This window comes from Saccopteryx leptura, chromosome 2, assembly GCF_036850995.1.
Source record: "Saccopteryx leptura isolate mSacLep1 chromosome 2, mSacLep1_pri_phased_curated, whole genome shotgun sequence".
In the NCBI taxonomy this organism is placed as follows: Eukaryota; Metazoa; Chordata; class Mammalia; order Chiroptera; family Emballonuridae; genus Saccopteryx; species Saccopteryx leptura.
In genome coordinates, this window is record NC_089504.1 from 278017984 (window position 1) to 278040609 (window position 22626).

Sequence of the window (22626 nt, forward strand, 5' to 3'; positions counted from 1 at the left end):
GCCAGAGGAGCCCATAGAGATTACCTGACCGATTCTTCTTTTTACAGAGGCCCAGACTGTGGAAGTCATCACACCTGGAGGGTAGCAGGGCCAGCATTGGAACCCAGTGCCTCCAATGCTCAGTACAGGGCCACAACCAACTAGGTCCTCCCTTCAAAGGCATCTTCCTGTGATTTTGTAGCGTTCAACTCAACAATCCACAGCAACTGGACTTATCCATCCTGATAAAATTCCATGGAGGAAAAAAGACACAAGGCCAGTCTGGGCCTCCAGTTCTCTGCCTCCCACCTGCATTGTTCCACCGTGTCAAAGGCATTCTGGAAACAGGTATCTGTTGGGACCTTGCTCAACAGCTGACAAAAGAAACATTTTACTGGCAAGTATCAACCCCTCCTCCCCATACACACCCTAAGGAGAAAAAAAAAAAAAAGGAATTTGGCTTTTAACCCAGGAAGAGGGACAGAGTGCTATAAAGGAAGCTCTGCCTGAGAATAGCGAACGGTAGGAAGAGGAACTCGGGAGAAGGTGACATCTCTTCTCAAGGGCTGGTCCTGGGTAGGTGGAATGCTACTCTGCTTGGGGATAGGGGGGTGGCCAAAAGAGCACGTGCAGGTCATGGTCACAGACTGGCTACCCAGAGGGGAGGTGCCCCGCGGAGCCGGGTCGCTTTTACCTAAATGTTTGGGTGGCGCACGGCGACGGGGCGGTGCACTGCCCTAGGTAATGACAGGGCAGCCAGGGAGCTATGCGGGGGCTGCCCGTCGCGGTCGAGGATACAAAGACAGCTTGGAGACCTCATGCTTTCTTCGCCTGGGGACCACCCCCACTTCTCCGGACCCCCTCCAGCCCGCCTTGCCCCGCCCCCTCTGGCAGCCCCAGCGCGCATGCTCTCTCCCCCCGCTGAGTAACCTGGAGATTTAAAAGCCGCCGGCTGGCGCGCGCATGGGGGCAGGAGGAGGCCAAGCTCGACCGCGCCGGCCTCGGTGACAGCCGCTCGCCTCAGCCAGGTAGGAGCGCGCCCCATCTTCTCCCAGGGGACAGGGTCACGGAGCGGGAAGGGGAGGGGCGCTGCGTGGCCCGGCCCCGCGATGTCGCGTGCTTCGCGCCCCGCAGGCTAGGACCGCGCTGTGGACGTCTGGGCGCCGTGTCCCCTCGAGTCCCAGTGGAGGTGGCCTGGGGGCCAGGCTGCGGAGTGCGAGGCGCCCGCTCGGGTCTCCGCGGGGCTGTTCTTTCTTGGCGGAAGGCGAGCTGGGTTGGGAGCACTCGGGTCCCGCTGTCCCGGCCGAGCGGCGGGTAGGCAGCAGCGGGCAGACCGACGCTCGCTCCTGTTGCACCTCCTGCGTCAGAGTTTTCTTTGGAAAGTTGCATGTATTTTCTTCCCTTGTCTCGGCTTCACCGGAAAGGGGCAGGATGAGTCACCGCGGCGCGCACAGTCCCGGACTTGGGAGCCGGGAAAGGGACCGGCTGCCGGGACGCTGCGGGAAAGGTGACTGATCCCTTTGGGACATTAGTCTTGGGGCCAGGCTCTGGGCAGGGACTTGAGACTGGAGTTCTTGCGTGTGAGTGTGTGCGTGTGTATGTGCGCGCGCGCGCGCGCGAGTTCCTCTGCCCAGATCTCAGCCTCGGTTACCCCTCAGGGGAGGAGGCTGCCCCCTGTTGCCTGCCAGGGCCCAGGTAGAAATGGCGAGGATTCTGAGATCAGCAAACAGGTGTGATGAGATGGGACCAGGGCCCCAGCTTCAGCCCCTCAGGGCTCTAGGCTTAGTCAGGGGTTCCCCTACTAGAGGAGCTCCCCCAGGGACCTGCAGGTTTTTTCCAGAATGAAGGCCATCCTTTCCCATAGTCTGGAGCCCCGCGAGTTGCACTTGCCCGTGACCTCTGAATCAGCTTCCATCTTCCCCACACTTTTGACCTGCTCAGCTTTTCCTTCTCCCCAGGGCCACGCCCCGGTGCTTCCTCATTTCTCAAGAGGCGAGAGTTGGGGGTAGGGAGAGGTCTGGCATGGTGGGTACCTGGTGAGGACTTGCCCTTCAGCTGTTACACAGACTTGATCCCAGTGGAGCAGAAACTAAGAATAGCCCAGCTGCTGCCTTGCTCCCCTGGAGTCTGCAGCTGGACATGGCCCATGGACCAGGGCCCAGAGTGACCTTTCTAGGCTCCTAGAAGCATTGCTCAGGGGTGGGGGTGAGGCTCTGGGGGCCTGTGGCTGCTTCTCCTGATGCACTTAGCAGATCTCCCTTCAGAGCCAGACAGCCTTGGTGTGGGCTCACCTGCCCCAGGCTTTCCGTCCAGCCTGGGGAACAGGCTGGCTTATGGGGGTGGGGAAGGCAGGGGCCACGAAGTGCAGGCTGAATGGAAAGCCTGAGGAGACCCATAGGGCAGTTTCCCCTATGGAGTGAGTAGGACAAAATGTGAGGTCAGAGGCCCTTTCCTTGGATGGGTCTCATTCCCTCATTCCTCCCTTATCTCCTCCCCCAAAGCCTGTCATGGAGCCAGGACTCTGTTGTTCTAAAAGTGCCCAGAAAAATGGAGCTTGAGTCAGCAGGATGAGTCGGAAGATAAAAATACAGCTGTGGATGAATGTGCAGCTGTGGACATTCAGGCCCTAGTTTAGGAGCGGTGGGGGAGAGTTTGCCTGTCTGCTCATGGAGTGTGTGGTGAACTGCCGTCTCCCCTGCTTCTCCTGGGTCTCTGAGTTATTCTGAAAGAGTGGGAAACGGAGGAGGAGGAGGAGCAGGACAGTGATCCTTGGTGGCCCACGGAGGTCCTTCTAGGCCCCTGGGTGGTGGAGGGATGGTGTGGATTCCCCTTCTCAGCCTGTCCAGGCCTCTGGAGAGAAAAAAAAGGCGGGGATGGCTGAGGACTCCAAAAGTGAAATTAAGCACTATTATCTGGACCATTATCATCTAATAGCACAACATTATGGCTAAAAATCCAGACTGTCAGAAAGACAGGGTTTATATCTTGGCTGCTCTACTAGCTGTGGAATGTTGGGCAAGTTACTTAACCTCTTCTAAGCTTCACTATCCCTGGCTACAAAATGAGCATGGTAATAATAATAATGATGATAACACATACTGTATAGCTTTATTATTTCTTAAATAATAAATATAACAAACAAATATAAGTATTCTATATAATATATAAAATATAAATAATTATAGCTTTATTAAATCATGCATCTAGAACACTGGACTGACTGTGTGCCTGATAGGAAATAAGCACTCAATAATGTTAGCCAGTATTAACCACACCTGTGTGTCTATCACCCATGACTGACTGGGCAGCAGCACCAGCCTGGGACTCCATTCTTGGGTTCTGCTGTAGACTGTGTTTCTTTGGGAGCAAGGTCTCCTGGACTTTGAGGAATCAGTATGAGTAGGTGAGAGGGTGATCTCTAGCACCCAGTTGCCTGGGTTTGAATCCAATTTCCTCTTTTGAAAGTTACTTCACCTCTCTGGGCTTCCACTTCCTACTCTTAACGTGAGAATAACAATAACCATGTCACAGTATTGTGAGGACTAAATGAACTATTATAGGTAAAGCTCTGAGCACAGTAGCTATAGGTAAATGCCAGCTTGATAAATGCTAGCTGCTGTTATTTGGTGACAGTGGAGACAGACAATCATTGTGGTTTATGCTTAGAAACCAGAATTTCTTAGCAAGGGAATTAGATCATGTATAACTATATGTAAGGTATGAACAACACATACGCAGTTGAACTTGTAGTTTGGTGCAAAGACCACACCAGGACTGGATGTCCTGATCTATCTCTGTCAGTATTGTGTGTGACTTATTTTTTCATCTGTCCAGTAACCCCTGCCCCCCTTACCTCCTCAAGATAGTGGTGATGGAGGTGAATCATGCAGTGATAGAGATGAATATATACTGCTCACAAAAATTAGAGGATATTTCAAAATGAATATGAAGCAATAAAAAAAAGCATTTGTTTTTTTTTATTAAACAAGAACATCAGAAAAGCAAATGACAAGTCAAAGAAAGTTGTTCATTTATGCAAATGAGATGCAAAACCAACATTTATTTCATTGGTGAAAATGCACTATACAAAAGGCTGAAACTACTGGAGTATCTGCACGGTCCCTGATCCCCTAATTTTTGTGAACAGTCCTGAGAGCTTATTTATTGTGACTTTTAGGGAGACTGTATGGTAGGAAGAGAGTGCTCGGAATGTGGGTTCAGCTCTGTTCTCCCTTCCCAGTGGGATCCTTTGCATTGCTTTCTGGTGTCAAGAAAAAAAACTCAGACTAGCTTCTCTTTGAACAGTCAGCGGCCCTGTTTGCTGGACAGCGAGGATAAAGGCTGGACCGGTTGGTACCAGGCCCAGTGTCTCGAACGCTGATGCCACTTGACTCCCAGCAGCAGAGCTGGAGTGTGGAGCTTTGTCCAGTGTATTAAGTGTCCGTCTTTGGGGGCGGGGGTTGGTGACAGAGCCATCACGGGATGGTCCTGATATTTGGCCAAAACTTCCTGTTTAATTCCTTTTTCTACTGCAAGGTCTATTTCCTCCTCCATGGGAAGATGTGCCACTGACCTTGAATGACTTATGGGGCCTCTTGCCTCTGATGTTGGAGATGAGCCTGTCCCTCCTGTTGGCCTTGGTTTCTGTGTCTGTCAAATAGAAATAATATTCACCCTGCAAGGTTATGGTAAGGATAGAATGAGATAGGCATATTTAGTAAAGTGCTTACACAGACCAGATGCTTAATACATGTTTATTTCCTTCCCTTTTCTTGTTAATTTTGGAGACCAGACTCTCTGGGAAGCTGAGATGAGACAGCAAGACGAGTCCAGAGTCTCATAGTCCTTCCGTCACCAAATTTAGGCCTGACCAAATGCTTAGCCAGATAGGATGCCCTCAGAAGCAGCCAGCTCGAGACAGCAGTCCCTATTCCCTTGTGCTCTATGTCACACCCTACTGCCTCTCTAATCTAAAGTGTTCTCGGAGCTGACAAAAAATGTTCAAGCTAGCAGCACCCAGCCCATTCCTAGGGATGTGACAGGATAGCTTCTTAGTCCTGGATCCCATTAGCAGAGAGAGTGGAGCACCTGAAAACCTTTCATGTGGCCCGGCGATGAGTCCGGGCATGCCAATCAAATCACGACAGGCAGGAATCCTGATTCAGCCTCACCTGTGAGGCCTTCTGTTGAGCACCCCTCTTCTCAGGGCCTGGGAAGGGGCTGTGCTTCCTGCTTTCTAGGAGCTGAACGGCTAGTGGGGTGGGGGGCAAAGAAGGACCACAAGCCTGACCGGGAGGACCAGGAGCGATCAATAGCCAACCCTGAGCGCTGCTGCGTGCGTGCAGGTGAGCTCGGGAAGAAAAGGAGGATCCTGGACAGGCTGGGTTCCAGGCAGCCATGGAGGAGGTGTGGGGCTTGAGCTGGACAGGGCTTTGATGAGAGGCGGTGGAGAATATGATACTTTGGGAGCAGATACAGTACAGGCCCTGTGCTGTCAAATATCCTTATCTTGGACCCAGATCTGCAATGAAAACTCGTCCCACGATTTTGGGTCTGGTATCCTTTCTACCACACCTCACTGGGGAGGGGCCAAAGGAGAGGCAAGTGGGTATGGAAGTCCCAGGCCTCAGTGACGATGTTTTGCAGATACCTCCCTTTTCTGCATAGTTCCCACCTGCTCATCTTTCATAGCCTAGAAGAACTGAACGTGCCCCACTCTAGGGACTTATGTCTACACCTGAACCACCTCATTGCACTGATTTCATGCAATGAAAATCAGTCTCTTCTGCTAATGGACTGCAGTCCCTTGTTCTCAGTACCTTCACAGCGGGCTGTCACATAATTGGGGCTCAGTAAGTGTTGGATGGATGGTGGTTGAATTTTAGTGCCCTTTGATGTTTCTCTGGGGGAGGTTAGGTTGCATGCACTGAGGCATACTTCCTTCAGAGGTGGGCAAACTAGGGCTCTTTAATAATATTAATAATAATAATAATAATAATAGTTAGAATCTTATTTGGAGCCTACTTGCATCTTGCTCACCACTGAGTGACTATTTTTGAGAACACATTTCCATAGGACTGAGTCTGACCCAGAGCCCTCTGACGGTAAATGGAGCTGGTCACAGACCCCAGGATGCCAGGGCTAGAAGGTCCTTAGAAATCATCCAATTTGAAATCCTAGAGGCGGGACATGGCAGAGGCAGGACCAGCACCCTGGTTTGGTTCTCAGCTCTGCTCTGCTCATCTGTGGGTCTGTCTGGATCCTCCACCCCCAGCCTCTTTCCTGTATACCTCACCTCGAAGGGAGGCCAGGCTGCAGGTGGAGGACAAGGGTCATCTGTGCACAGATGGGGAGAGCTGGCTGACTGGGAAAGTTCAGGTTCACTAGGAGGGAGGCCAGTTCAGGTTTCACTCTTCAGAACCTGTAGAAAGAGAAGGGAACAGGGCGAGGGAACTTCTTAGTGGCTTGTAGAATGTGCCCAACTCCCCATTCTCCCATGTCCTCTTTCCCCACCCTCGACTTAAGGAACTTTTGGGACCACTGCCCCACCGTGTAGGGAAGCATTTATTGTGGTCCAAGTAGAGAAAGAATTTGGTTACTAATTTCAGCAAGGAACAGAGTACATCTCTGGGAGGACATAGGGTAGAGGTCAATTCTGCCGTCAAGATGTCTTGGTTACTTAGCTCAGTTTCAGGTGACCGCTGACTCTTGGTATTCTGTTGTACTTGTGTAGTGTGAAGGCAGATGAAGGAGAGGTTTTCTGGGGACAGGTGGCTCTTCTCCCCCCAGTTCCCCTTATTGCTTATTGGTAGAAGGCTGTAAACCACCCCCTACTATAGCACGTGGCCTTGTCAGCGAACACTCAGTGGGCACCTGTCCATGGAGAGCCCCCTCCCTGGGCAAGGTGGGGTGGGTGTGGGTGTGAATAGCTGAGCAACTGGAAAGAACTATAGACAGCATATCGACTAGTTCTCATTTTACAGGTATGGAAACTGAGTCCCAGAGAGATGAAACGGCTTGTCTAGGCTAATGACACAGCTGTGAAAGTTGCTGAAATTGACCTACACTGTCCTGGCTCCCAGTTCAGTGCACTTTCCAGAAATTTCAAATGGTTTGAATTTTTCATTCAACTCTTTTTTTTATCTGTGCAACCTTGAGCATGTTAGTGGAGTTCTCAATTTTCATTCCTGTGAAATAGCAATATTAAATAGTCCCTATTTTTCAGGGTTGTATAAATGGTATGAATTAGAGAGAGAAAGTAAGTCAGGTAACCAGCACATGCCAGACACTTCCTGGACAGTTAGTAGTTTCAGCCACTGTCCTGATTTCCCCTGTTGTTGGGAGCCGGCCTGTCTTACAACATCAGGATGTGTATGCTTCCTTCACCTGCCTTCGTAGCCTCCCACAGCAGGTCGGGCTACTGCAGTGACCTCTGCTCACCTGTTGGGGCCAACACCTGGGGAGGCATTTACATTCTTGGCATTCCTCTTGCCTCTGGGGGCTGAAATAGGTGTTAGTGTGGGTGGGGGAGGCTCCAGGTTGAGAGGAGAATGGAAGGAAGAATAAAGGGGTAGCTGGTCGCCCTCTGAACTCTGCTGCTCCAGTTTGGGACAAAGAAGTCCGGCTCCTAGGTTTCTCCACTGAGGATGCCCGGATGACTGAAGATGAGACTGCCAGGAACTTACTACATATACGTAATTTCTGTCAAACGTACCACATGGCTGTGAAGTTAGTAGTATCGATCCAAGTTTTCTTGCCTGTCAAATGAGTCTACTCATTGTACCCATCTCATTGGGCAGTTGGAAGATTAAAACGCTTAGAAGAGTGCCTGGCATGGGGTGCCTCCGTGTTAGCTGCTATTATTAATTGCATTTGAGAAAGCTGAGGCTTAGGAAGGTCAATTAACAAGGTCACACGGTCATAATAAGTGATGGGGTTGGCATACAAACCCAGGTCAGGCTGATTGCAAAACTTAGGTCATTCTGAAGAATTTGCCAGGTTCAAGGGTCCGTGGCCCCTGGGCGGGAGAGAGCTCCAGGCTGAAGAGTACTTGGTCAAGGTGACTCAGTGTGACCTTGGGTCACTGCTATTCTCCAAAAGAAGTCTGATTGGGAGACCCACTACCTGGAGTCAGATGTGTGCCCGTGCTGTCACCGTGGGACTGACAGGTGACCCCTAGGAGAGGTGCTTCACCTTTGCATAGGCTGGCCAGGACTGGCTGGATTGGAAGGGAGGGGAGATCGCAGAGAGCTGCGGGGACTGTCCTTCCCCCTCCCCTCCCCCAACCGCCTCCGGCATTTGTTTCCTTTCAGAAGCTGGGCTGGGGCTCTCAGACAGGGCAACAAAAGCCACTTTCCTCCAAGCCTCTGCCACCTGTTGGGTTTTCACACATTGGGGGTGAGTGCCAGGAGGGAACCGTTGCCCTTTTCCCAGTGTCTGTGGTGTGCCCCCTGTGGCCCCCCAGGGTCTGGGATTCTCTTTACTGCCTAACGTGACAGGGCTCAAGAGCTGGAGGGGGTGGGGGCCCAGCAGCAGCTGGAAGGGGAATTGAGTGGGAAGGGGCCGGTGCTGGCAGCCGGGAGAGAGTTTGATGGATTACTCCGCGGGCCTAGAGGTTTCTCCCTAATCCCCCTTTGTGTCCCGGCCTGCAGCCCCTCACTCTCTCTGACAAGCTGCTAAGCAGAAGGCTTCCAGTCCCAGTGAAGAAAAGGCAGCGCAGCGGGCGAACTCTAAATCCCTGGCCTCTGGGCCCTGGTGGGGGGCGGGAGCGGGAGCGAGGGAGCAAGTCTGGGAGGGGGTGGGTCCTGCCTCTGCCTGGCCCCTTTTCTTTCTTAGGAGTCCCTTAAGGTGCAGGGTTGCATTCTGAGTGGTGTTTCCAGGTGTCCGCAGGAGCCCTGTGAAGGCGTGGGCCTTGGCTCTTTGCGCAGATCACTGCCTTTGTAGGGGGCAGGATCAGGAAAAGCAGACCCTCATGTCTTTGGAAGTATTTGAGCCCAGAGAATCAAAGACCTAACATGGGTTGGCGGGCGCTGAGGCCACGCACAGTCTGATCCCGTGTTCCTTCACCCCAGCTGCCCAGGTAGGAGTTCCCACAGCGTGGCATCCCTGACACGGGGATCTAACAATTGTGGGCTCACTGTCTCACGAGGATGCTCACTTTCAGGTTTCCCGGTTGGCCAGCATAACCTGTTTCTGGGCTGTCCCAAGGCTCCTTGTTGGAGCCTCCATGAGGGCAGGGCTCATTCTGGGAATGCAGTCTGCTGGGTTTTACTAGGTAAGGCCAGGGATGTTGGTCCCCAGGGATTGATGCGAGGGGGTGGCTGGCAGGGAGGCTGGGCTGGTGGATCCCCGACCTCTTCCCGGCCCCTAACTTAGAGGGCCTGAAAGAGCTCAACTTGGGGTCAGATTCTGGGGTCCAGTCCTGTGTGGAAGAACGGGGGGTTTCCTACCTCGAAGTCTTGCAGCGTCCACCTGAAGGTCGCTCCCCACCCTCAGTCCCGGCCTGAGGTGGGACAGCCTCATGGAGGGTTTTATGTTGGGAGACGGCCTGGACTAACCCCACCCTCTCCTCCATGAGCCCTCACCCCTCGGGCTAGCCTACCCTGTCCCCAGTTTCCTCCTGCAGGGAGGGTGAGGGGCATAGGAGTGTGCTTCCCCAGGAGCTGTGAGAAAGCCAAGCTGTCTTTGTGGGTGTGGAGGGAGGAGGGCAAGTCGCCTGCCTGCCCTACTCTGCCGGGTCAGGGTGGGGGCTGCTGCTATTTGATGTGCCCGGGGCGGGGTGTGGGGACGCTGGCCCGAATAAAGAGGCCATAGAGTTGCTGCCTGACACTGGCCCACGGTGGGGCTGCCCCAGCCTGGGCTCCCTCTGGCCTCTGTCTGTCAGCTGAGGGACGTGCCCCCACCCCCCAGCTCCACTTCAGCCATGCCGGGTGGCAGCAGCCCCTTTGAAAGCCCTCAAAGGCCCCTTTATAAGTCCCTCTGACCCACCCTTCCCATAGGGAGCTACAGGAGTGGCCTGTGGCCTTTCCTCCCGCCTCCTTCACTCTGTCATCAGAGTTTTGGAGAAAGTTCAGGCCAAGTTTGTTGCTGTTGCTCAGATTCATTTCCCCGTACTTCCTGCAGGGTCTAACCTGCAGTGGGTTGTGACCAGCCCGCCACCTGCTCTGGGGGTGCCATGTGGTGGAGCACATGCGGTGTGTAGGTCTCCTGGTATCTGGGGCTGACAGACAGAAGGCCAGTTCACCCATCCTGTCAGGCCCTTGGCCTTCTGGGCTGGGGTTCTACTCCCCTTGGGGTGAGGAAAGATGGCCAGGGGCGGAGCTCCGGGAAGGTTCTCAGAGGTCTTGGGTTTCCTCTGGCTTTCTTGCTGTACTGTCATCAGGGGGCCCAGAGAGGAGAGAAGATACTTGGAACTTGAGAGAGTCTTGTCTTAGAAGGCCCCCGTTCCTTTCCCCGAGGTCAGGTCAGACCCTCCCTTTCTGTACCTCCACCCCCTCCTTTTCCTGCCCCTCCCCACCAGGTGTGTTAGAAGGCTGGTTCTTTGGGCTGATCTTCTGTTTGTCAGACAGGCAGAGAGCTCCAGGAGCAGTGTACGGGAGGGCCTGAGCCAGAAGCATCTGCGAGGATGTAGGGTAGAGAAGAGAACTGGGTTCTGTCTCCCTGCTTGTGTCCCTGAGGACGACAGGGAGCTCCCCAAACAGGGGACTTGGCAGCAGAGCCGACACTTTCAAGTTGTAGTTAGAAGTGTTCCCGGGGCCTGCTTGTAGGAGTGTGGCTGGGGAGATGGTGCTGAACCCCTTCTTGTCCTCCTGTCTCTCTGGGCCTGGGAGCCAGAGGCCCGGGCTTCTCTGTGGCCCAGGGAAGAAGTCCTGCAGGGACTGCTGGTGACTGGAGTTCATGCTGTGGGTGTCCTCTGTCATGTCCTCCACCCCGAGGGCCTGGAGTGGGGATGAAGAAGGGGAGGCTGGGGTACTGGGAAAGATGTATGAAGAAGAAAGGGAGAGTATTCTTTTTTTTTTTTCTTTTTAAATCATTTTTTATTTTTCAATTACAGCTGGAATTCCTCAAGTACTTCCAGGCTGGAAAGAGTAGAGCCTGAGGGAGGGGAGAGTGCCCTGGATCCGGGGCACAGTAGAAATCATAAAGGGGAGGGCGGGCCTAGCAACCTAAGACCAGAGTGTGCAGAGCAGGGCTTGGAGCCAGCCCACTTCCTAACCAACTCCTTTCAATGAATTCCTCACCTGGCCCAGCCCCAGTTTCCAGGTAGAAAGCCTCTAGGGGGTGGGGAGAGGTGCTGAGGAGGGGAGGCAGCCAATGGGCTCTCTGGGTTGTAGGTGGATGAGGGGAAATTCCTCTCTTCACCCCTTTTTATCTTTCTCCCTTGTGGGCTAAGGAGCTGGATTAAGGGAGGCAGGTAGGCAGGTGGGGTGATTAATAGATGCTGAAGAGCTGCAATTTATTTTAAACAATGGGAGCACCCAGGGCTTGGATATGGGGGCAGGTTGTGGGTGAGGTTGGGCCTGACCGCTTCTGTTTGCTCAGGGAGGACCTGGCCCTTAAAAACCCAGAGCAAGTGAGTGACCAGGGTCCACCCAGGCTCAGGGCAGGGAGTGGAATAGGCTGGAAGCCTCTGACCCACAACCCCTCCCTCCAAGCTGGAGAACACACCTGGTTGCTGTACCTCTACAGCTTTCCTTCTGGGGGTGCTGTGGCAACGCGGCCCACTGGGAGGGGCTTGATTCAAGCCCACCTCACAACTGCCCTGCTAAAACTTGTGTCTGGTACCCCTACCCCCTGTTAAGGCTTTGGGAGGAGGCTACTGGTTGCTCAGCCTTTTTTGTTTGTTTGTTTGTGACTGAGACAGAGACAGACAGGAAGGGAGAGAGATGAGAAGCATCCATTCTTCGTTGCAGCTCCTTAGTTGTTCATTGATTGCTTTCTCATATGTGCCTTGACCAGGGGGCTACAGCAGACCAAGTGACCCCTTGCTCAAGCCAGCGACCTTGGGTCCAAGCTGATGAGCTTTGCTCAAACCAGGTGAGCCTGTGCTCAAGCCAATGACCTCGGGGTTTCAAACCTGGGTCCTCTGCATCCCGGTCTGTTGCTCTATTCATTGTGCCACCACCTGGTCGAGCACTGGTTGCTCAGCCTTATCTGTATCCCCTTCCTTCCTGACCTACCAGCAGCAAAGCCCCAGTTATGATGTGGAGACCTCTTATCCAGGATTAATGGCCATCTGATTTCTCTGTGGCACAGCCCAAAGAGCACCTACAACACGTTTTTTTAAAATTATTTTTTATTTATTTTTATTTTTTTTATAAAGACAGAAAGTGAGTCAGAGAGAGGGATAGACAGGGACAGACAGGAACAGAGAGAGGCAAGAAACATCAATCATTAGTTTTTCATTGCGCGTTGCAACACCTTAGTTATTCATTGATTGCCTTCTCAAATGTGCCTTGACTGCGGGCCTTCAGCAGACCGAGTAACCCCTTGCTGGAGCCAGCGACCTTGGGTTCAAGCTGGTGGGCTTTTGCTCAAACCAGATGAGCCCGCGCTCAAGCTGGTGACCTCGGGGTCTCGAACCTGGGTCCTCCACATCCCAGTCCGATGCTCTATCCACTGTGTCACCGCCTGGTCAGGCTACAACACGTTTTGTAACACATAAAGCCCTATGGGGCTGTCATTTGAAAAGATAAAAGAAATAGAAGCACCAAATTATGAGATGCTGAAGTTGGAAAAGGAAATGAGTGGAGGCTGAGGGTGCTTCAGATGGGGGAGACTGGGGCGTGACTTCACACAGGAGTAGTGCTGTGTACAGCACTTGTAGGGCTGAGCCGGAGAGACAGGGGGCACTCCTGACCCAGCCCCCAGGGGCCTGAACTCTGTGCACCCACCACCTTTGAAATGGATGACAAGTTAGGGGACTCTTGCCTTTTCCCACCACGATGTCCCTTCTATTACCTCCTTTTCATAGCTGACTTAATCATCCTTCTTTTGTGGTCACTATATGTATGTATGTATTTTAGTGAGAGAGACAGGAAGGGAGAGAGATGAGAAGCATCAACTCATAGTTGTGGCACCTTAGTTGTTCATTGATTACTTCTTTTTTTTTTTTTTTTTTCATTTTTCTGAAGCTGGAAACAGGGAGAGACAGTCAGACAGACTCCCGCATGCGCCGGACCGGGATCCACCCGGCACGCCCACCAGGGGCGATGCTCTGCCCACCAGGGGGCGATGCTCTGCCCATCCTGGGCGTCGCCATGTTGCGACCAGAGCCACTCTAGCGCCTGAGGCAGAGGCCACAGAGCCATCCCCAGCGCCCGGGCCATCTTTGCTCCAATGGAGCTTGGCTGCGGGAGGGGAAGAGAGAGACAGAGAGGAAAGCGTGGCGGAGGGGTGGAGAAGCAGATGGGCGCTCCTCCTGTGTGCCCTGGTCGGGAATCGAACCCAGGTCCTCCGCGCGCTAGGCCGACGCTCTACCGCTGAGCCAACCGGCCAGGGCTCATTGATTACTTCTTATATGTGTCTTGACTGGGGGAGGGGGGTGCTCCAGCCAAGCCAGTGACCCTGTGCTCAAGCCAGCAAACTTGGGCTCAAGCCTGTGACCATAGGATCATGCTAATGATCCCACACTCAAGCCAGCAACCCTGCGCTCAAGCTGGTGAGCCCACACTTAAGCCGGTGAGCCCACACTCAAGCCGGCGACCTCAAGGTTTCAAACCTGCACCCTCAGAGTTGACGCTCTATCCACTGTACCACCACTGCTCAGGCTATGGTCACTCCTAAACAGGGCAGACTGCTGTTGTTATGAAGCACCACCTGGAGGCTGGCTGCCCCGGGGTTGGGGGGCACAGGGTGGGTGCCTCCCCAGTGGGAGGCAGGCCTAGAAGGAAGAGCTGTGGGGACTTCTCTGCTGAGGACGGAGTTGTTTGGGGAGCAGAGAGAGGCTGCCTGGGGAAGTGGTGGGGCACTCTGCCAGCACAGGGGGTCACAGGGACATGGCAGTTGCTGACAGTTGGAGTGGTTTCGCACGCCTGTGAGCCTGGGACCTGGGAACAGCCTGGCCTGACCGTGGCCTTACTGTCCCTGACAGCACATGTGGGAATGTTTCTTCCCCACGAACGGTGAGTGCGGGAAGAAACTAAGGGAGAGGTTTTCAGGCCCAGGTTTTATCAGGGAACATTGTTTCAGTGGGTCAATGACAGGTTCCAACCCAACCCAACAAACCACAGCCTCTCCTCCCTTCCCCCTGGTCCGCGTCCTTGGGGGTGGGAGTTATGGTGCAATGTGGCTCATAGCCAGGCAGTGCAGAATTCCTAACAAAAGGGGAATTGAACGGCCCGGCTTAGGGAAACGGAGAGAGAAGCAAATACACCCCGCCCAGTGGAGAGTCTCCAGGGCACCTTGATATAACAGGGCCTAGGGATCTGGAAATCCAGTTGGTTTGACTTTTATTTATTTTTTCATACTAGCAGGTGAGGACAATGGCAAAGGTATTCCAAGACACAGAATAGCCGACATCTGTTTGGCTTTGGAGTGCGCTGAGGTTTAAAAATCATATTTACCTTATTAATTATGTCAGCCTTAGGCTAATATTAACATGCATTTCCTGATTGGGCAGTAAGGGGTGGCACCTAGGGTCAAGGCCACAGCATCCGCCTGGGAGTGAACAGGATTCAGAGCAAATCCTGGAGACTGGTTCCCAGGACTTATCACTCAGTGTGTTTGATTGTCTCTGCCCTTTTAGGTTCTGAGTGCTCTGTCCCCACTGAGGAACCCCACGGCAGCGGGCATTTAGCATGGGCTGAGAAGCTGAACCTGCACGGAAGGCTGGCAGAAATGGGCTCCTGGCTGAGACCCAGGCGGTCTGTGGCAGTGAGGAGGAGAGGCCTGGGCGTCTTGAGCAGGGCTGCGATGAAGCAGTTCTGGAGTGAGTGACTGGGTCGGAGCACTACCCGCCTGGCCCGCCATGGTCCAGAGGCTATGGGTGAGCCGCCTGCTGCGGCATCGGAAAGCCCAGCTCCTGCTGGTCAACCTGCTGACCTTCGGCCTGGAGGTGTGTCTGGCCGCAGGCATCACCTACGTGCCACCCCTGCTGCTGGAAGTGGGGGTAGAAGAGAAGTTCATGACCATGGTGCTGGGTGAGTCACCGCCTCCTCCCGTCCTCCTGTTCCAGATACATGCCACCTGGAAATAGGGCAACAGGACTTCTGCCCAAAGAGCCACATGGAGGGAGAGATGGCTGCCTGTTGGGTTGGTGTGGCCAGGGACAGGGGTGACCCTGGGCTGAGGGGGTCCCAAGAGCAAGAAAAGAGTATAAGGACATGCCCTGGTCACCTGCATAATGACTGGCTTATAGGAGGCATTTTAGAAATGGCCCTTCCCCTTTGGCTAGCCCTTTATAATTTATATCTCTTTTCTGATTAAATGCTTGCAGCGAGCCTTTGAGTTATATAGTCCACTGAAAAGATATTGGAGGTTTATAAGAAGTTAGCTGACCTTGCCAGGCTGTACAGCTAGCTACTGATTAGTGGGATCAGGGTCTCCCAGCCAGGCCTTTTCTTACCCATCGTTCAGGGGCTGGGCCCTCAACTGTAGATGAATTCTACAAAAGCCACAAAAGGGAAGTGGTCACCATCGTGTGACTTCTAGGAAGAAAGGGCTCTGTCAAGATTATAGGCTCTGAGCCTGACCAGGCGGTGGCGCAGTGGATAGAGCATCAGACTGGGATGCGGAGGACCCAGGTTCTAGACCCCAAGGTCACCAGCTTGAGCGCGAGCTCATCTGGTTTGAGCAAAGCTCACCAGCTTGAGCCCAAGGTCGCTGGCTTGAGCAAGGGGTGACTCGGTCTGCTGTAGCCCCCCAGTCAAGGCACATATGAGAAATCAATCAATGAACAACTAAGGAGCCACAATGAAGAATTGATATTTTTCATCTCTCTCCCTTCCTGTTTGTCCCTCTCTCTGCCTCCCTGTCTCTGCCACAAAAAAAGAAGAATAAAAAAAAAAGATTACAGGTTCTGGAGTCAGACCCACTGTTTAAGCCCTGCCTCTCGCCCTCCCTAGCTCTTTGCCTAGATACGAGTATCACATATCAGTTGCTCCATGCCTCAGTTTCCCCATCTAAAAATGGGCGTTAGTGATTTTACCCATGAGGAGTAAATTGTAGTCCCTGTGAAATATTCAGCACGTTGCTCAGTATAGGATTGGTCCTCCCTGTGATAGTATCATGGTCATTTCCATCTTTCTCAAGGAAGTTGGCCTCCTTTCCCCCTGCACCTTCAGGGCCCCAGCCTCTGGCTCACAGCTCATACTACTTGCCCTTCTTGCAGGCATCGGTCCGGTGCTGGGCCTGGTCTCGGTCCCACTCCTGGGCTCAGCCAGTGACCACTGGCGTGGGCGCTACGGCCGCCGGAGGCCCTTCATCTGGGCTCTGTCCCTGGGGGTCCTGCTGAGCCTCTTCCTCATCCCGAGGGCGAGCTGGCTGGCGGGACTGCTGTGCCCAGACACCCGGCCCCTGGAGTTGGCACTGCTGATCCTGGGAGTGGGGCTGCTGGACTTCTGCGGCCAGGTGTGCTTCACTCCGCTGGAGGCCCTGCTCTCTGACCTCTTCCGGGACCCGGACCACTGTCGCCAGGCCTTCTCCGTCTATGCCTTCATGATCAGCCTCGGGGGCTGCCTGGGCTACCTCCTGCCTGCCATTGACTGGGACGCCAGCGCCCTGGCCCCCTACCTGGGCACCCAGGAAGAGTGCCTCTTTGGCCTGCTCACTCTCATCTTCCTCACTTGCGTGGCAGCCACGCTGTTGGTGACCGAGGAGGCAGCGCTGGGCCCAGCCGAGCCGGCAGAAGGGTTGTCCGTGCCCTCCAGGCCACCCCACTGCTGCCCGTGTCACGGCCGCCTGGCTTTCCGGAACCTGGGCGCCCTGTTTCCCCGGCTGCACCGGCTCTGCTGCCGGGTGCCACGCACCCTGCGTCGCCTCTTTGTGGCCGAGCTGTGCAGCTGGATGGCACTCATGACCTTCACGCTGTTTTACACAGACTTCGTGGGTGAGGGGCTGTACCAGGGTGTGCCCAGGGCTGAGCCAGGCACCGAGGCCCGGAGACACTATGATGAAGGTAAGGCTCAGTGGCTGGGGGCTGGCGGGGAGCTGCCCCCCAGGGTGGGCTCAGGCGAAAGGGGGTGCCCACCACCTCGGCCTGGACGAGCGGCTGTGCATCTCTGCACCCTGACTTCCTGTCGGGAAAATGGCACAGTCGTCAAGAGCACAGAGCAGCGTAGCCTGCATCTCAGTAGAGCCTGACGCTGCTCTGCGGGTTTGACCAGGGTCCTTGCCCCAGCTTAACAGAAAAGGCTGAGCTGACTTAATGCCCAAAAGGAGTAGAGGAATCCAGGTTGGGAGTTGGTGGGGTCTCGGGTCTGCGCACCCGAACTTCAGTGTGTCCACTGCTGCCCCTGTGGGCTTTCCGAAACCCCTTGCCAACACTTTGCCTCTCGGGTGTTCTAGACCCTGTCTTAGAGCCGGTGGCAGAACTGTCTTTATGTCCCTCCCACCCCCCCAGCCCCCTGCTCACTGGCTGAGGCTCCCAATCAGCCCTCAGAACGTCTTCCTCTGCCCTTAGCCGGCAGCTTGGCCCCATTTCTCGAGGTCACTAGAACAACATAGACTGCTGGTATTACAGGCAGGGTAGGGGGGGGTGCTGGGGAGCAGGGCTCTCTACAGCAGGTCTGGGGCAGCAGGCGTCCGTGTCCCCTCATTCTGAGCACCTCCCAGATTCTATCCCCTCCCCCCGCGCGCCCCATCTGATCGCCTCTCTCCCGCCTCCCTGACCAGGAGTTCGGATGGGCAGCCTGGGGCTGTTCCTGCAGTGTGCCATCTCCCTGCTCTTCTCTCTGGGCATGGACCGACTGGTGCAGCGATTTGGCACCCGGGCAATCTACCTGGCCAGTGTGGTGGCCTTCCCGGTGGCTGCTGGTGCCACGTGCCTGTCCCGCAGCGTGGCTGTCGTGACCATCTCAGCCGCCCTCACCGGGTTCACCTTCTCCGCCCTGCAGATCCTGCCCTACACGCTGGCCTCCCTCTACCACCGGGAGAAGCAGGTACTCTCTCGGGTGCTGCACTGGACGCTGGGGGTGGGTGGGGCAGGGGGGTGGAGCGGGGCTGGCTAGCCCAGAACCAGGGTCAGGCAAGAGAAGCTGGAAAAGACCATCTTTGATCAGAGAGGAAGCTCATGTAGCCCCAGGGCCAGACTGCAGAAGGAGGGTAGAAAGCAGACTCTGGGAATGACTTCCTGGTGTCAGGATTATAAAGCACTTGAGTGGTTGATTGCAGGAAATGTGAAACCCTTGTCTGGGAATCTTGAAGAATCAGGTTCCCAGAAGCCCTCAGACTGGGCTGGGTTGTCCCCCGCAGAGGCAGGGGGCTGGATCGGGTGGCCGCTGGGGCCTAGCTTCAGCAGCCGGTGAGTGGCAATGGCCTGGTGTTGGCAGCACCTGTCCTCATTCAGGAGAGGCCAGGAGAGGCACTGTGACTGGCCGGTGCCTTGGTCTCCAGAATGGGGAAGCCTCCTTGCTGTCCCTCTCAGGATTTATCTTCCTCTTTCTCTCCCATTCTCTCTCTTCCTGCCTCACTCCTTTGCCCCCACGGCAGCTCTCTGAGCCTGACGCGCCTGGCAACACCCTGCCTGGGTACTTCACAAGTCACTGGGAGGGGCTCACGCTCACCAGCCCCTTCGGGGCCCCCTTTTATGGGAGGCCTCCTGACTCAGGCTGTATGGGCACTTTTGTCCCCTCCACTGGTTTCACTGAGCTGGACAGCCCTGGGTGCAGAGCTCTGCCCAGAGAGGCGATGTTGGTGTGTCCCCAGGGAGGGGCTGCAGGTGTACGTACCCTCAGAGCCTCCAGACTGTAGAGAAGATGGGTTTCTGCCCTTGGAGGGCATGGGTGGGGCAGCAGAGGGGCACCGAGCCGGGAGGCTGGCTAACCAAATCAGTAGCTGCAGGGGTGGCAGGAGCGGGGGGAGGGGCTAGGGTTCTGGTTGGGGGGACCTGCTTCCTGAGACCTCTGTCAGCACGCTGATAACATTTACCAGCCTCCACTCTTCTGCTGCCCCGGTTGGGGCTTGGGGGCTGACGTCCTGAGGCCGGGCTTGGGTATGTGCACTCATGCCAGAGAGCATGCTGGGCTGGTCCTCCCCTTGGACCCAGGAGCACGTCCACCTCCAGTGGCCTCTCCAGGCTCCGACCTCACTGCTCTTTCCTGAGGTGGCAGGCAGGGAGGAGAGGTCCTGGAGGCTCGCTGCTGCTGCAGCCGCTGATGGCACACCTGCCCCTGTGCGTCACCTGCCCCCGCCTTGACTCACTTCCACGAGTCATGGGTTCCCCTGAGGTCCGGTTTGAGCTCTGCCATGGTTCCCAGACCTGACACAACCAACTCTAGGACTCTTTCATGTTAGGCACTAGTGGGCATGGGGACAGTCTGATCAGTTGTAACTTCATCCTTAAATAGGAGGCTCAGATCGCTGGGGGCAGGACCAGGTCACTCTGATCTGAGAAAGAAGTCAGGGATTAGCCCAGCTTCGGGTGGGGGAGGGGGGGCAGCAGTGGAAACCGAGGAGGGCAATTCCTCCTGCTCCTCTCTTCCCTGAGGCTGGCTCTGTGGACCCTCCCTGCCTCAAGGCTGGGGCCACAGACTCCATAGTAGGACATCCATTCCAGCCAGGGCCTGGGATGCCCGTGGGAGCAGAGCTCACTCTGAGGTTGGTGGTGGGGAGCTCCCCATGTCCAGGTGGTGGTGGGGCGGGGGGAGGAAGGAAGGGCCAGGAGAGCCGATGTGGGGTCTGGGCCATCAGGGTCCACAGCCGTGGGTTCCGCTCCTCTGTTCTTACGTGTCTCTTCTCCCCTGTCTTCATTCTCCCTGTATTTCCCCTTTCCCTTGGGGTTCTGTTTCCTTCCCGACCTGCAGTGCTGCGTCTGTCTGCCGTGCATCTGCTCCGGGAGAGGCTAGAGGAGACCTTGTCCCGTACCTGCCCCTCCTCTCCTCCCGCCCCTTTTTCCGACCTGCTGCCTGATCTGCACTAAGGACTGTTATCTGGTTTGTTCTTGCGGCTGGGGGACTCATGCCTGCGTACACACCTGTCCTCGTCCCCTCTTCCTTCCTCTGTCCCCCCAGGTGTTCCTGCCCAAGTACCGAGGAGATGCTGGAGGTGGCACCAGTGAGGACAGCCTGCTGACCAGCTTCCCGCTGGCCCCCAAGGCCGGGTCCCCCTTCCCCAACGGACACGTGGGCGCTGGAGGCAGCGGCCTGCTCCCTTCTGCACCCACGCTCTGCGGGGCCTCAGCCTGTGATGTCTCCATGCGTGTGGTGGTAGGCGAGCCACCAGAGGCCAGGGTTGTTGCAGGCAGGGGCATCTGCCTGGACCTTGCCATCCTGGACAGTGCCTTCCTGCTGTCCCAGGTGGCCCCATCCCTGTTCATGGGCTCTATTGTCCAGCTCAGTCAGTCTGTCACTGCCTACATGGTGTCAGCCGCAGGCCTGGGTCTGGTTGCCATTTACTTTGCTACACAGGTAGTATTTGACAAGAGTGACTTGGCCAAATACTCAGTGTAGAATACATCCTGCCTTCTGAGGGTGGGTCTGCCTCACTGGGTCCCTGCTCCCTCTATTCCAGGCTACGTAGGACTGTGGGGCTGGCCTCCAAGTTTCAATCGCTGCCAAAGTGGTGTGGCTCTCTGCTGCCACCCCGTGGTGGTAAGGTGCATAGCTGCACGGATCGGGCACTGGGGCTTCCCTCCCCTGTTTCCGTCTTTAGGGGCTGTGGCTGACTCCCGATGGGCTTAAGTCTGGACTTACGCAGGGAGACAAGGGCAGGGCATTTGATTAGCACCATGCACTGGAATTTAGGACTCTAGAGGGATTACCCAGGCTCAGGGTTAACAGCTAATGTCCTGACCAAGACCTACCAAGAGAAGGTATTTGGGAAGTTGAGTAAACTCGACCACCAGGTCGCCCTTCTCCAAGCCCCCATAACCTGTAGGTTCCCCCAAAATTGTTCTAGTGTGAAACTCTCCTCCTCAGGATCGGAAAGTATGAAAGTACCGGGGAGGCAGATTCCTGAGGGTCGAGGGGACGTGGCCTGGCCCCACAGCACTGTCTTTCCATGGATTCCCTCCGCCCTGTTTATCAGGATATGGCTTGTTGGCCCCTGTGTCGCCATCATAGGAATACAGGCCTTTAAATATTTAACTTATTTATTTAACTAAATAGAGGGGAATCACTTCCCAACTCTGCCATGTTGGTGTCTAGGAGGTAACATCCCCCAAAACTGGGTCTCCTGAGATGGCTGGTTATTAGGCTAAGGGTTGCCAGAATCTCCTTTCCCTGGGGTAATCAGTCTGGCCCCCAAACTGCCTAATCTAGGAGCTTGGAAGCTCCATTCACCCCAATGGACATCCCAACACCTCTTACCCAAGGCTGGGTAAAGGTGGAGGGCTGGGCTTCAGGTGTCCACAGCCTCCCTAGCCTCCCCTCCTCTCCTGGCCCAGCCTGCCCCCACCCCACTCCTCCCTGCTCCCTCTGGGACTTGGCTGATGAAGGAGCTGCCCACCCCCACCTTTCTCTATTGGCTTGACAGCCTCTCTTTGGGGCTGTTTCCGGACCAGCAGCAGCCAGTGTGGCTCCTCGAGCCTCTGTCTGTCTCAGCCTTCAGGGCATATCTGTGCTTGGGGACTCTTGCACAGAATCTCAGGAGCACCCCCTGCCTAAGCTAAGGAGGTCATATCTCGGGGGGATTTAAGTGCCGTTTGCAATAATTTCATGTCTTATTTATTTAGCGAAGTAAATATTTTATACTGTATGTGAGTAATCAGAGTATAATGTTTATGGTGATGAAATTAAAGGCTTCTTATATGTTTAATTGGCCTATATTTATCTTTTCTGCTGGGGAAGGACCAGATTTCTCAAAAATTACCCTCTGTTCCCTTCTCATCTGAGCTGGTTTGGCAGCTTCAGTTCCCAGCATCAACAGCAGGTGGAGCCATAGACCAATACTTGGCTGACTTTTAGTGATTGGGTGGCTGTAGGGGGAGGATTCCTTTGGGAATGTGAGGGAGAGGGATGGGATGGAGTGTAAGACAGTGGGTGCATTTTCCTTCTCAAAGGGCTCATAGTAAGTCCAAGGAGATGGAGCAAGCGCCCATTATCAACTGGAGCAACATAAACTCCCCTGAAGTGCAGGTGGGGATTTTGCTGTGGTTCCTGCCTTTTCTCATCTCCTTCACCCCGCCTGCCAGGCTCAGGTCAAGTTCAGAGGCTTCTCTGCCTTGTCACCTCTCTCACCCCTCCCCCCCAATGTGACGAGTCTTCCTGTCGTCCCTTAAATTCAAGTAGTTAATAGCAAGAATTATATTTATTTTTTAAATGTTCTATATTTTATTTAACTTTTTATTATCGAAAATTTCAAACATACCATGAGTAATGAACCTTGTATAATAAACCCAACTCCAACAATTATTAATGTTCTGCCATTTTGTTTCATATCCCACCCCTCCTGTCTACCTTTTTTTTTCCTGGGGCATTTTTAAAGCACATGGCAGACACAATTCACTTATAAATACTTCAGTGCATATCTTTAAGAAATAGGGCTTTTTAA

General features: G+C 54.6%; 1 protein-coding gene across 3 annotated transcripts; it reads left to right on the plus strand.

Annotated features, from left to right (window-relative positions):
- The first annotated feature begins 409 nt into the window (after positions 1-409).
- Positions 410-22487, plus strand: SLC45A3 (solute carrier family 45 member 3). Of its 3 annotated transcripts, none has more exons than XM_066361929.1 (5): positions 410-555; positions 14726-15119; positions 16310-17095; positions 17812-18077; positions 20148-22487. In XM_066361929.1, exons 2-5 carry the CDS (start codon positions 14948-14950, stop codon positions 20583-20585), a joined length of 1662 nt encoding a protein of 553 aa, XP_066218026.1. In that variant the 5' UTR covers positions 410-555; positions 14726-14947; the 3' UTR covers positions 20586-22487. The 3 variants fall into 3 exon arrangements, with proteins under 3 accessions (XP_066218026.1, XP_066218025.1, XP_066218027.1); XM_066361928.1 differs by lacking the exon at positions 410-555 and adding an exon at positions 594-1007; XM_066361930.1 differs by lacking the exon at positions 410-555 and adding an exon at positions 1119-1486.
- Positions 22488-22626: the final 139 nt, after the last annotated feature.

What these genes read in the sequence shown, in the direction of transcription:
- SLC45A3 (XM_066361929.1), top strand. Translation starts at nt 14,948, where the DNA reads ATGGTCCAGAGGCTATGGGTGAGCCGCCTGCTGCGGCATCGGAAAGCC. An exon ending in CCGGAGACACTATGATGAAG is followed by an intron (nt 17,096 to 17,811) that starts GTAAGGCTCAGT and finishes CTCCCTGACCAG; the next exon opens with GAGTTCGGATGGGCAGCCTG. An exon ending in TCTACCACCGGGAGAAGCAG is followed by an intron (nt 18,078 to 20,147) that starts GTACTCTCTCGG and finishes CTGTCCCCCCAG; the next exon opens with GTGTTCCTGCCCAAGTACCG.